The sequence below is a fragment of the Melozone crissalis genome, unplaced genomic scaffold (genome assembly GCF_028551555.1).
Source record: "Melozone crissalis strain CALT ecotype California unplaced genomic scaffold, PUWL_Pcris_2 ptg000007l_1, whole genome shotgun sequence".
Classification (NCBI taxonomy): Eukaryota; Metazoa; Chordata; class Aves; order Passeriformes; family Passerellidae; genus Melozone; species Melozone crissalis.
Window position 1 is genome coordinate 166,782 of NW_026535785.1, and position 14,164 is coordinate 180,945.

Below are 14,164 nucleotides of genomic sequence, written 5' to 3' on the forward strand. Positions count from 1 at the left end.
AGGACCCACTGAGCACACAACTACAGTGATTGGCACTAGTTTCTCAAGATCTTTACACACGTATGTTCCCCAATCTTTGGAACTTCCCTGTTATTTCCAAGTGTTTAGAAAGCTAACCTTTACAGATTTTCTAAAATACTTTTAATACTTTTGCATACTACAAGTCATCCTATGCCCATAGTTCTTAGGCCAAAGAGTTTTAGGAATTTGCAAATTCCTAAAATTTAGCAATTTTGGACAGTGAATCAGCAAATGAAGCAGAGCAGGAAGCACTAGATCAGAACCTTCATGTCACCCTCTCCCCTATAATGTTATGCAGACAGCCGAGCTCATGTATTTGTGCTCAGCTTTTATGTGAGTGTGGAAGTTGAAGTGAAAAGGGTCCAAACCAACCTCTGTTATAATGGCTTTTTGTTCCTTGACTCTCCTAGCTTCTTCTGAACATTGTTCAAGACTGAAGACTTTGGAGAGAGGCAGTGCTTTTCCGCTTCGGCACAGAACGGCTTGGCACGTCCCCACATTGGCCACCGTCAGAGAAAAGTTGCTGGCTGGATCAGCGACCTCATTACGAATGTAGCAAAGGACAGCAGAGGAACCCAGCTTCTGCCCAGCCATGCCCAGCTTCCTGTTGGAGGAGAAGGTGTAGGAGGCTCCAGACGCTACTGACAGGCATTCTGGAGGGCTGCCTCACCCCACTTAACATTGATATACCTTATGCAAGTCCCACCAGGACCAGCCTGCTCACTGTCCTACCTGTGGGAGACCAAGAAGGTGTTGGACATGAACATGGTGTCAGACTGCTGTACCTCCTCCAGGAGCACATCAGCCATGGTGCACTGCAGCAAACGTGGCAGTTCCTCGTTCTTGTCACCATCAAACATGCCATACACAGCCTCTACCCCCTCTGCAAAGCTCCCCAGTGCCAGGGATGATACACACAGCCTGTCAGAAAAGCATACAAGCTAAGTTAATGTGTCTCAAAAAATTATCTTGTTCTCAAAACCACAGCCATCAGGCACCTTGCTGTGAGTGCCATTCTCACAGGGCAGCAAAGCCACTATCCCTACATTCACTAGCCTGGGAGATGTACAGCTGCATTTTATTACTGGAACTCCCAAATCCTCCTTGACTACATGCAGGAGAGAGCCACAGGCACAGCTGGCAAGAGAAAAAGCATCTTTGCTACAGAGGGAAGGAGAGTTCAAGTGTACTGGGAAGTGTGAAAATTGAGGCAAAAGGTAATGTGGAGACATGAGTTACCAAGACTTAGTAAGAGATCCAGAGAGAAAAAGGGAAGGATGAGCTCTTGGGCAAAACAGGTCTGGTTGGGTGCTCAGCAGTGCACTCTGCCCTGTATCCTGAGAAGACAGTGTCAGTGCTCAGCAGACCATAATACTCACTTATTTCTTTGGCCTGCCATCTCAGCTACTCCGTGACTCCAGAAGACAGAAGTGAGTGCCGAGTCTGCCGTGAGGGAGGGCTTAGCATCAATCTTCAGTGTGCTAATGTGACTACAGAGAGAACAGAAGTTATGCTTTTCTAGAACCTGCTGAACAGGCCTTAGGACCTTGTCCAGTCTAGTTTTAGACAGCAGTCTGTGGAAAGAACTGCATGAAGGAAAGGAGTTTAAGGTCTAGGTCTTCTGGAGATGCCTGGCTGCTTATGACAGAGACACCTGGGAAAACTTCATACCACCTGAAAAATTCCTTGCTCTGATTTTTCAGACCCAGACTTTTCCCTTCCCAAAGACAGTAAGTCTCAGCTGCCTCAGGCAGGGAATGTTATTCCACCATGCAGTGATAAAGTGCTTTTACTTTACTATCCCATTTCCTCTCCTGGCAAGAGTTACCCTTCCCTGTGCAGGTCACTACTGGGTTGACATGTCAATGGCTCACCTGAAGATATCCAGTGTCTTGTGTTCTAACACCAGGTTTGTGTTTCCACTCAGATCCAGCTCTTGCAAGGCACCTGGCAGTGCCTCAGGGATTAGGATTTCAGTTAACTCATTGCAGCTCAAATCCACAAACTGCAGTAGCAACAAACAGCATGACAAAGAAAATACTGTGTTGTGTTGTGTCATCAGTTACTCCAGTGCTCCTTACAAACATCATACAACCCTGCTACTTATTGTATCTCATACACAGGTCATGGAAATGGATCTGACTTGTCAGAAGAAGAACGATTTATAAGCAACCTGTAATAACCATGACTCCAATACTGAAAGACTAGGTCACACCAAAGATAAAGGAAAGGCTCTATATGCAAACCTACCTAGCTATTTAACACTGCCCACTGTCTCAAATGCAAGAAACCAGAAATGTCAGAGACGGGGTAAAGGTGAATGACATGATCTTTGATCAGCTCAGAAAGGTGAGAGATCTAGAATGCATATTCTGTGGCCTTTTCTCGGGTTGATCAAGCAAAATCATTGAGCCACAGAATGTCTGTGCTGGAAGAGACCTTAGAGCTCATTTTTTCAACACATCTGCCATGGGCAGGGACACCTTCCACTATAAGAGGTTGCTCCAAGACCTGTCCAACCTGGCCTTGAAACTTCCAGGGATGGGGCAGCCACAGCTTCGCTGGACAACCTGTGCCGCAGCCTCCCCACCCTCATAGGGAAGAGTTTCTTCCTAGACCTACTCTCTTTCACTTTAAAGCCATTCCCCGTTATGCTATCAATCCATGCCTTTGTTCACAGTCCCTCTCAAGTTCTCTTTTAGTCACTTTGGGTAATGCAAGGTTGCAATAAGGTTACTCCAGACCCTTTTCTTCTCCAAGCTGAACAACTCCAAACCACTCAGCCCACTGCCACAGCAGAGATGCTCCAGCCTTCTGATCATCTTCATGGACTCCTCTGGACCTACTCCAACAGGTCTGAGTCCTTCTTGACTGCCCTTGACGTGCTGAGGGCTCAAGAGCTGGGTGCAGCCCTCCAGGTGGGATCTCATCTGAGCAGGGCAGGGGGGCAGAATCCCCTCCTTACCCGCTGTCTATGCCACTGGGGATGAGCCCAGGATGTGTGGGGGGTTTCTGGGTGCCCGCACATGTGGCCAGGGCATGTTCAGCCTCTCACCCAGCAGCATCCCCAAGCCCTTCTCAGCAGGGCTGCTCTCAACCATTCATGCCCAGTCTGGATTGATACCGGGGCAGCCCTGACCCAGGTACAGCACCTCGCACTTGGCCTTGCTGGGATCTCCTGTTCTCTCCTAGCAGTTACTCATTCTATAGCCCAAACTTTACCCAGATCTCTCTTTATCTTCTCTCTACAAATACCTGAATACGGGGCAAATGCAGGATTTCTGGAAAAATGCTGATTTCATTAGAGTGTGCAATAAGTGTATGAAGCAGCTTGCAGTTTGCAACCGTTGTAGGAATTGTTTTCAGCTTGTTTCCACTCAGATTCAGTTCTTCCAAGTGCTCCAGCTTACTAAGTTTGCTGAAATGGAAACAAAAAAATACTGTATCTTACAGACATGAACGTGTCACTTTCTGAAGTTGCAGATGAGGTATCTATAGACACTGCCCTTGACGAACTACTTTTCTGATTTACTGACAGGAGATCCAAAGTCCTAAGAGATGCTCTATTAAGATGCAGGGTCCCCAAGACTGGCTTGGATTTGTACAACAGACAGACTCTTCACCATCAGTGCTGAAGTTGCAAAGAAATATCACCCCATCCCCACACACACGCAACACAACAAGGTACATCCCTTGGTCCCCCTGGATGGTACCTTAACTACAACAGGAAAACCTACAGCCAACACTACCCTGTGCCAATCCCCCTTAACATGCTACTCCTCCCTTTGTGTGTAGAAATGTCAGGTTTTTGTCTTCAAGCCACAGGAAGAGCATCTCACTCTGACTTTGACTCACGTACAATCACGGGGAGGTGGCAGCTTCCTCCCAGCATTGTCTTGCCCAACAGCCTTGCTGACTTACCTTGCAGGGAAAGTCTGCAGGTTGTTGTTTGCCAGATGCAGGATCCGTAGGTTTGGGTGTCCCACCAAGACAGGGATGCATTGATCTGTGAGGTTGTTATTAGTCAGGTATAGCAGCTGCAACATGCTCAAACTCTCCTCCCCTGGACATGTGGAGGGCAAGGACTCCAGACTGTTGGCAGATGCATTCAGGTACCTGAGGCTAACCACAGCAAGCGCAAGAATCAGACTTCACATCATCCAAACCACTCCATTAACAAGGAAAAGGAGCTGTACAAATGCCAGTGTAGACAGCAGTATGAGACAGGAAGTCAGACAATACTGTAACATCCCTAGTCACATTAAGATTTGTGAGTCTACTAATGACTTACTAGCTATATGCACTGTGGATGCATTTTTACAGTAAACAGTGAGTACTGAAAAGCCCATGGGTAATACTGGTGGAAGCAGACAACATAAAACTTTACTTAAAGAAGGGCTTCTTTAAAGAAGGGTTAACTCCTGTGTGAATACAGTTAGGAGAGACTGTTCATTTGTAAAGGGTCTCTCTTGTTGCTCTCAAATGACCTGAATCTGACTGGCTTCTTTTCTTTGCACTTGAACTTATGACTACTTTTAAAGACAAAGTTCTTCTGACAGCTTCTGTTTTCCTGTAATTATACAGTAACATGGACTGATTCCTTCAGATCAGCTTGATGGCTTCCCTTATGGCACCTGAATAACCTCCTCATCAAGGGCATACCTCATCATCTCTTATGCAAATGGCACCTTGCAAGGACAGTCACACAGGTGCCACTTTCAGCCCATACACGCCAAAGGATAATGCGGACAGAAGATGCTTGATACTGACACTCACTTCAGAGCTTTGACAAAGAGTGTCTCTGGGAGTTTAGTCAACAGATTGTGCTGAAGGTCCAGCACCTCCAGTGGAATGTGTTCTTGAAGAGGTGGAAGGCTCTGCAGATGATTGTGCCCCACCATCAACTTCCGAAGACTTAAGCTTCTGAGGATCCTAGAAAGACACAGGGTTTTCTATTTAACTTGGTTCATTCCTCTTGACATCCACAGAGTGGGAAAAGTAGTATTTAATCCACTTAATTTGCTTGTACAACAGGGAAAAATTAAAATACATTGATCCATAAAATGTAAACAATTATAAAGCAGAACAACACACAGGGTAAGATGACTCAAGTCTCTCTGAATGCTTGGATGCGTATCTTCGTTTCCCTCTACACTACTACTCTTTGGTATCTTGTGATTCGAGTTGGTGTGCATGTGCCCAGCATTCTCTCAGGCAGACAAAGAAAGAAGTCACAAAGGAATGCTTTAAATGCCTATTGTTACTTGTAGGTAGAAAGATGTGCTTCCACAGTGCCAACATAAATTCAAAGCTTTAACTAGCGGCTTAACACTCCTGTGTTATTTCTGAGGCAGTAAATTATTCTTTGCACAATATACTTAAAATTTGGTCCCTTTAATCCATTGGATTGGCTAAAATTCTCTTCTAAGGTCTCACTATTACATCTTTGCTATGTCCTTTTCTTGCTTTTGATGTATATAGTTTTTCTGTGACAATCACTGGAATGTCACTGCTGTTCACCTCCTATGTCTCTTGCTTCAACTTCTCCAACCCATGTTCTGCATTTCTTCCCTGTTAACCACTTCTCCATTCAATTTTAGTGCAACTTACCCCAGGCACTGTGTCATTTATCAAATCACACCCCCATCAAACTCCCTTATTAGGCTGAGAATGTTTATGGTTTGCTTCTTCCTAGGATAAATAACTGCAAAATTATATTCGTTTGTGGCTCTCTTTCACTGCATTTCTGCAGAAACTGAAAAGGAAATAGGGAGAAAAGAGCTGGCTGATGGTGTATGGTGAAAGCTACATTTGAGATCAGCTGAATTGTCCCTTTGTGATAACTGCCTGTCAAAGGTAACAGATGAAATTGCTGTGGCATGATGCAAAATGTATTAGGGTCTCACCTATGACCTGTGTTTACAGACAGTATGATAATAACACATATAAATCACAGCAGAATGTTCTATGCCAGGTGCAAATAGCTGCAGTAGCAGCCGAAAGCACAGGACAGAATTACCTAACCCCTACTGTTCAAAAGGCTGACCTAGAAACTAGTTCTTTCCAACATTTGAATACAGAGCATTTATGATGCTACACAGAAAAAGTAAGTGAGAGTAAGTATCCCGAGATAACAAGGAATTAAGCAACGGGAATAGCACTGCTTTTCTCTTCCCAGACAGCCCATTGTAGAAGAAAGCTCAGCTCTGTTTACAAAGGTTTTCTGACCTCGATGGAAGCTCCAAGAGTAGATTGTAGCTCACATCCAAAACTTCCAGTTTCTTTGCTTCACAGGCCCAGTCTGGGACACACTGTAGTTGATTGCTGAGAAAAGCAAGTGGGAAAAGCTAGAAACCAGCAGTCCATATGGAAAAGACACTGAATGCTGCATGATTTTAGTGACAGCCAAACCAAAAGCAACAGGCAAAAAATGAACAGTATCTGAGTTAGTCACGGATAATGCAAACTGAACTGGCTCATGACTTGGCAGGGCATCCTATCTTACAGGTCTCACAATGCTGCTCCAAGGGCAGATGTAGGCAATGAAACCAACAGCAGAGAGCACTCGGAACTACTCTAAATGTTTGATCCACAGATCCCCCCCACTCAGTTCAGTAAGCTGCCAAAGTTCAGTGGTCCCTGCTTGAATTTTTTTTTTCCTAATCACAGCCTACAGCTGAAGGACAGCAAAGTCACCTGAAAAGGTCATATTGGTTCAGAAGGGCTTCTGGTCTGGGACACTTTCATCATTGTTTAGTGCTGGGCTTTGAAGTTCTATTGTTTTTAATTGCTCTCAAGATGTCCAGATACTTGCTTTAAATTCTGTTGTGTATTATCACTTACTGAGAGAGTTCTAGACATGTCAGTAGACCAGGAACCGGATAAATATTGACAGCTGTCAGACCTGATGAAGTAAAGCAAATAAGTATGATTGCAGAGCTTCAGAGAGAAAACAGCACAGAGATGCAGCTTAGTTATGAAATGAGACTCACAGTCTTTCTTTATGGAGACTCAAGGTCCCCATTGATACTTCCCATCATGGAGTTCACACTTCATACATCTACCATATGACACACTATAGTGTCTCACTATCCATTTCTCCATCTGTCATGTGGAGTACAAGAACAAGGGAGAACTGTACTTTTCTTTGTGCGCTCCCAAACAGATGTCAATGGAACATGAATTCCTTGGACATAACACCATAATCTCCACACTGTTACACGGCCTGTGTACACCAATGCATATGTGACCCATAGGAGCTAACCTCACAGGACCCACTGCATATGGTTTCACCACAACGACATCAAGGTAAGTATTTTTTTAATGCGTGAGAGAGGGCAAAAGGCTGTTATCCTTTGCTCTCAGGGCTTAAAGGGAAAAGGCAAGTGAAGAAGACAAAGAGACGTACAGTTGCTGTTGGCATACAGGGCCCGAAGGGAGAAGCCGCTCAGTGTCAGCTCTCTCAGCTTATTTCGCTCGCAGTGCAGCTGCTCCAGGCTGACCAAGGAGCTCAGATCCAGATCTGTCATCTGATTGTCTCGTAAATCCATGTAAGCCAAAGATTTGTTCCCCTCCAGAGTGTCAGCTGCTGCTGTCTTCAAGTTGTTCAGCCTAAACACTCAGAGATGAGTTAAAAAGTCAGAAAATAAGACACTGAACAGTGGACATTGGTAAGAGAGAAGAAAGAAGAGGAAAGGAAGAATTCTGGTGAAGGCTAACACCAGAGGCGAGCACAGTGAATGAAATGTGTGACAAGCAATGGTGAATTTCAGGCAGTGAATACAAAGAAAAACACTTCCTTTGTCTACACTGCTACACATAATAATTTTAATGATTCCCAAATTCTTAAGAGAGTCTGAAAAAAGACCCAGTCTAGAAAACAGAAACCAGGTCAAGGGGCAGCTACTCTGCATGGACACAGGAAGCTAATGCAGAGAACAGATACTAGACTGCCTTGCCACACACAAAAAGATCTTTGTCCCTTTCTGAGAGATCTGCAGTTGGCAGCCTGGAGAATCAAAATCACATCTCTAGGGCAGGGAGGCAAAGGAGGGAAGAAAAGATCAAGGTTTGATCTCTTGAGCTACCAAAGCTCAAGGTAACAGCAAATCACAAGAGGAAACTAGAGGGCTGGGTCACATTCAGCATCTGGCACTGCTCAATTAAGCTTGCTTTTCCAAGTGGATTCTGCACACCCTCAGAAACAGAACTCCATAAAAGCTAAAGAACCAGTAAGAGAAAAAAGTGAACCTAGTTATTATAGCAAAATGTACCAGAAGTTGCACAGAGCCTCTGCTGTACATGGAAAGTACCAATCTGTTTTATAGACACCTGCCAGTTTCAGCCCTTACCTCAGGTCCACACTTTTGATGTGACCCATGCGGTTCAGCACTGCCAGGTCCAGGCTCTCTATCGAGTTCCCTGCCAGGGCTAGTTTGTCTAAGGTGACAAGTTTCTCACAAATTGCTGGCAGTTCACAGAAGTTATTGAAGGAAAGCCCAAGACAGCTGAGCTGCTGCAGGTTTCCCATCTCTTCTGGTAAGGATGTGAGGAAATTGCCATCAAGACAGAAGGTCTGGAGACTGCAACAGTGAAAAAGAAAATAATTCTGCAATGAGCAGTGAACATCACATATCATATTTTCAGTGAATTTTCTCATATAGTTAGCTGATCTCAATGTAGTTATTTTTAAATAACAGCTAATTTTATTCTTATACATGTAAATTTACTAAAGTACTTTTATCATACATGTAATAGGCTTGGAACTTCCAGTTGTGCCAAAGATTGTAAGTTAACATAAGCAAAATACAAACCAGTACTTACATTGTAAATGAAAGGTATTTACCTAATTACTTAATTTTCTACAAATGGCACAGTTTAATCACTTCCTACCACACTAATGCACTAGTAGAAGATTTTTATACTCTAGTTGTTCATTCCAACACATACTCAGAAAATAAGGTAGCTCTGTTGTATGATGAATTGTTTCAAAGGTTGTGTGGCTTTTGAGACTCAGATCCCAAGTATACAATTCCCTTACTGTGATTATGTTCCAACAGAGACCTTTCTGTTTTTAGTGGTGGTAGAAATGAAATCTGAGGCCACAAAAAGTTCTTATGAATAAGGGCTCAAGGAGTCATCAAGATAACTGGACCCATAACTAAGCTATACACCTCCAAGAAGTGTATGCCTACATACAACTTTATCCTCACAGTTTGCATATGGCTAGAAGATTATTGTGGAAATTACTTGTTCACATCCAGTGTGGCTGCAGACACTCCTTCTTTAAAGATACAAGTTGGAGGAAAAGCAGGCCACAACAAATCAACATTTCAATATTGATGTTTATCCATATGTACATTTAGATAAATATCTATTCATGTTTATCTAAATGTACTAACAGTCTTGCAATTAAATTTACCTAAGCTTAAGCTCTTATGCATTTGGGGCAGCTACTGGGGAAAATGGACAAGACTCCAGCAAACACTTTAAGACAAAATTTTCAGAGGGGATTGCTCAAGTTTTTTCATGTTAAAATCCTCTAACACAAAAGCAGCTAGTTCTGTAGAACACAATCAAACATACCAGTGCTGACAAAAATCACTAGACCCCTGTGAGAAGTTATCACAGAAAAGTTTGTACAATATATTAAAACTTCAATAGAAATTACATCAGTACTAAAAATATTAAATTCAAATAACAAATGCAGAAAATCAAACAACTCTGAAGCTGCAGAAAAATGCACATAGACTTATTTGAGAAACAATGCAGTTGCCTTCAGTGCTTTATCTGTATTAAGTTTCCTTATCTTTTCTGTGCTAGAAGTTGTGATGTTTTCCTGGTAGTGATTAAGGGATTGCACATCTTGACCTTCTGCTGGAGTCAAATTAGTTATTCAGCCTTCATGGATAAAACAGGCTGCCCTGGGGTTTTTTTTCACACTTTCAAAAACAGTAGCTGCACATCAGTAGTGCTCAGCTGAGGCACCAAGGGTGCTTATGATCACAGATGTAAAGAACATACTCACTTCAACAGCTTGCCAATCTGACTTGGCAAGTAATGAAGTCCATTACAGGAAATATTAAGCTCTGTCAGAGTAGAGATCTCACACAGTGATACAGGAAACTCTCCCAGTCTATTATGAGACAAGTTCAGACTCTTCAACTGAGAAAACCTATTAGCAAGAACACTAGTTAATTCACAAAATACACGTCCAAAAGCAAAAATACACAAACCAGTCATAAAGAATTCATAAGTATTTGTACACTGGTGATACAGTCAGCTAACTCATTACAGGAGTCTCTGCATAAATTTGAGTTTAAGTCATTGATATTCTTCTCAACTGTCATGCTGAAAGTGATCAAATACCACGGGTTTACTGCAGGAACTGATAATGACCTTCTACACTGACTTAACAAGCTTCGTCCTAGTGACTGCTACTAAGATTAAGGTGACTAAAATGCTCAGTTAAAAAAATTTACCTTAAAAGAATTAACTATAGTAAGAGTCTACAATTATGTAGCTTGGGAAAAGAGGAGCTGAAAACGTTCACTAGGACTATTCTGAGAATAAAACAGAAAGCCAAGCCAAGCTGTAAAAGGGAAAACTAGGAAAGCACTTGCTCCATGCTGGGAAACCCAAGAGCTGCACCCAGAGGTCCTGGAACAAGATTGCACAGCCACAGTGCTCCTTGCTCAGCAGACTGCATGGCACACACTGCCCCAAGTACAGAGAGCTCCACAGCCACCACAGCCCCTCCAGTGCCTGAGAAAGGGTTACCCAGCCCCAGCTCCTTCTGTCACCATGCTAGCTCCAAAGACAGAGAAGGAACTTAGCGTGGCTGGGGTAACACACAGCAGGGTTCTCCTCCAAGAGTTCCTGCCTCCTGCTACAAGAAGCAAAAGTATTGTTCCCCAAGTATTGTTCCCTCTTCATCCCAAACTGGAACCACCAAAAATTAATTCAGTGGGGAAATTAGTATCTCACTTCAATGAGATAACTGCAAATTTCATGTACCAGAGAACTACTTCTTAGAAACATGCAGTTATTCATCTGCCTCCCCCACCTGACTTTTCCCAGGCATTGGTGAGTAGCTCTTATTTTGAAACAAATGTTCTAATATCAGTAACAAAACCAAGGTTAATTAGCTTGAGGGAGAATATTACTTCTAGCTTGAGATGTCTTGAAATATAGAATTGAAAGGTTTTGGAGTTGTCTTCTTCTTTATAGTGCGTTTCTTGGATTCAAAATACTAGTAATGATCTGTGTAGGAATTATGCATAATATTTCTCCATTTTGTTTTATAACCTTGGGGGATGTTGTTCTTTTGAAAGAGGGAGCACAGCTGAAACTTGGACATGAGTTGTTTGCTTTGAGCACCCCATCATATGAATAAGGGTGCAGGCATTTTTGTTTGCTACAGCCACAGACTCTCTTGTACTGCAACTGAAAGCCAAAGAGAAAAAGATGCTATGTTGGTAAAAGCCTTCCTCAAAGGAAGCATAATGCAAAGGTCTAACAATGATACAAAAATTAGAAACTTGCACACAGAACTCCACCACAGTATTGGAAAAGGAAACAATGAGGATGAACCTGAAGATTTGAACAATCTCATTAGCTGGTTCAACTTTAAGAGATTTAGGACAGGTCATGGCTCTCAGGGTTTGAAATCAGCAAATGCTTTAATAAAACTGCTTTCTCAGGAGTTCTGCAATGGCTTTTGCTGCACATGTTGTTAGTGTCAAGCAGTGTTTCCTCTCTCTAACAGCATAGTGAGCAGCTGCTCTGAGAGACACAGCATTAAACTCAACCGCACAACTGATGTTTAGAATTTATCCCGCTGCAAAAATATCAAGGCAAGCACAAGAGGGGCATTACAGTTTCCAAAAGCTGAAGGGAAACTGGTATATGACACAGCTGGGTCTGAGTTTCCTCAAGTAGACTTCCATACTCAGTGGGGAGGACAATACTCAAAAGCCTTTTGAGCTCTCCTTCGCCTCAGTAAGCTCATGTAGTGATGTAGGAGTGGAGTGGAATGGAAATGCAACTCTCACTCAAGCTGTATATATGAACCAGGTATTATAAGGGATAAAGATTCCAAAATCGTTGTGGCTCCTCAGGTTATGGTTTGTGCTCTCACAGGGCATACTGAGACAACAAAGAAGTGTGGAAACACAGCAGTGCATCTTCCATGGGATTACCATCCTCTGTTTAGCAGCCCAGACTGGTGCTGCCCTGAAATATTCCAAGTTCAACACATCCCGTTCTGCCACCAAAGCACACCAGCAAACATGTATCAACTAGCTAAAATGCTGACAAGAGTCATGCAGATGTATACGTGTGTGCACACACATGTATCAATGAAGACCAGATCTCAGTGTTTTTCAGATAAGGGAGATGCTTGAAAGGCACTACAATATATAAAAAATAAAGTAGGAGATGTAACAAAGCAGGTAGGGCTATTTAATGCTCTTTGCTTAACATTTTCCCTTTAGCCAATTGTTTTTGCTCCATTATTATAGTTATAGGTAATTAGACTCCTAGAGCTTGAAGATCTCGGAGGAAGAGATCTGATCATTGTGAATAATTCTGCTGCTGGGAATTGACAGAATCAATGCACTGAGTGAGCAAGGGTCTTCTTGTGGTGCTGTAATCTTAGAAGCATCCTAAAAACCTCAGATAGAAAATCTTTTCAAAAGGCAATGAGCAGTCTTATGTGGGCAAACTAATGCTATCAGTTTACTCTAGATTGTGTGAAGTGAGAGCTTCTTTTATGGCTTTTGTTTGTTTGCGGATTTCAGCTTCATCAGACACAGTCACTGCCGGGAAAAGAGTTGAGTTTCTGACATGTCAGATTTCTTGTTGACTACATGCAAGGTCAAAAGAAATTTCAAGCCCCTTTCTGATCCTGTGAACCAAGGATACTCCATTTTAGAAAATAAAGTTCTGATGTGCCTTTCAAAACCATACAATGTAACTGAAGAGACAAGTAGAAAACAAAATCTTAAATTATTTTAAGCAACTTCTCCAGTAACAGAATCTATTACAATTCAGCATTAGAAAACTTTTAAACAAGTTTGGAAAACCAGACTAGACTCTGGCTTGCAAGGAAACTGCAAAGAATTTCCAAAAGTGAGCAATTTTTTTCATTGTATATTCTCATAGATACCTGGGCATCTCATTACCCTAGAGGAAGAAAAATTAAATAGCACAGTAGAAGGCCCCTAGAGACAAAGAAAACAAAAATAAAGCCTTCCCCACCCCACCCCGAAAAAAAAAAAAAAAAACAAAAAAACAAACCCACAACAAACCAAAATGACAAAAGCAACCAAACCTCAAAACCTCAAAACTACAACAAACCAAAACAAACAAAAAACCAAAAAGCAGTTTTGCAAAGTTTCTCCAAATACATTTTCCATAGGGAAATGTGTTCCAAACAGAGCCATTGAACAGTATTACTATAAGCTTCCTAACAGTTTTCAAAACTCATAGAGTAACTCCTTGAATTCTATTTAGCATGGCTGGTATACATATGAACAGACTAATCTCCCTCTAGATTTTTATGACTTTGGGAAATTAATTTAAAAATATTTTTGTAAGACTCCTTCACTTACCTAAGATGACTACATCATGCTTCCATAACATCACACAACTGCTACTCTCTTAAAAGCAGATCATCACAAGTTTCCAAAGCAAAGCTGGAGTCTCACAGGCCCTCTGCCAATTCCAAATACACATTAAGAACTTGCCGAAACAAGGTTTTTCAGACCTAAACTTTTTCCTACAAACTTATTCACAGCAGCATTATTATGCTTTTCCTTGCCTTTTATTTTATACCCCAAGATGGTCTCTGCTTAGCAAGCAGCCTAATATTACTATTGCATCTTGTCCATAGAAATGGCATGTCACCCACAAGGCTTATCTCACGTCAGAGTTAGCACAGAATCTGTGGAAGGGAGCTCATGAATACTATAAATTGTTGGAAGTTTATTCCTGCTTGTGCTGCTCAGTTCTGCTTCCAACCCCCTCACTTGTCAGAGCTTCGTAAAGATCAATTTTTTTACCATGCCTAAGAGAACAGGCAATACTTCATTCCTATATCCACATGTCAAGGACTCCAAATGTAGGAGAAAAATGATTCTTT

At 42.2% G+C, this 14,164-nt stretch overlaps 1 protein-coding gene across 1 annotated transcript in view; it reads right to left on the minus strand.

Annotated features, from left to right (window-relative positions):
* Positions 1 to 14,164, minus strand: part of PHLPP2 (PH domain and leucine rich repeat protein phosphatase 2) — a 28,002-nt gene that overhangs the window by 2,369 nt on the left and 11,469 nt on the right. Inside the window, exons 7-18 of the mRNA XM_054296132.1 lie at positions 10,049 to 10,195; positions 8,373 to 8,603; positions 7,430 to 7,632; positions 6,865 to 6,925; positions 6,250 to 6,345; positions 4,798 to 4,953; positions 3,943 to 4,143; positions 3,277 to 3,439; positions 1,896 to 2,026; positions 1,401 to 1,511; positions 754 to 942; positions 394 to 625 (exon numbers count right to left, since the gene is read on the minus strand). Of these exons, the coding sequence (XP_054152107.1) occupies positions 394 to 625; positions 754 to 942; positions 1,401 to 1,511; positions 1,896 to 2,026; positions 3,277 to 3,439; positions 3,943 to 4,143; positions 4,798 to 4,953; positions 6,250 to 6,345; positions 6,865 to 6,925; positions 7,430 to 7,632; positions 8,373 to 8,603; positions 10,049 to 10,195 (1,921 nt within the window). The remainder of the gene's footprint in view (positions 1 to 393; positions 626 to 753; positions 943 to 1,400; positions 1,512 to 1,895; positions 2,027 to 3,276; positions 3,440 to 3,942; positions 4,144 to 4,797; positions 4,954 to 6,249; positions 6,346 to 6,864; positions 6,926 to 7,429; positions 7,633 to 8,372; positions 8,604 to 10,048; positions 10,196 to 14,164) is intronic.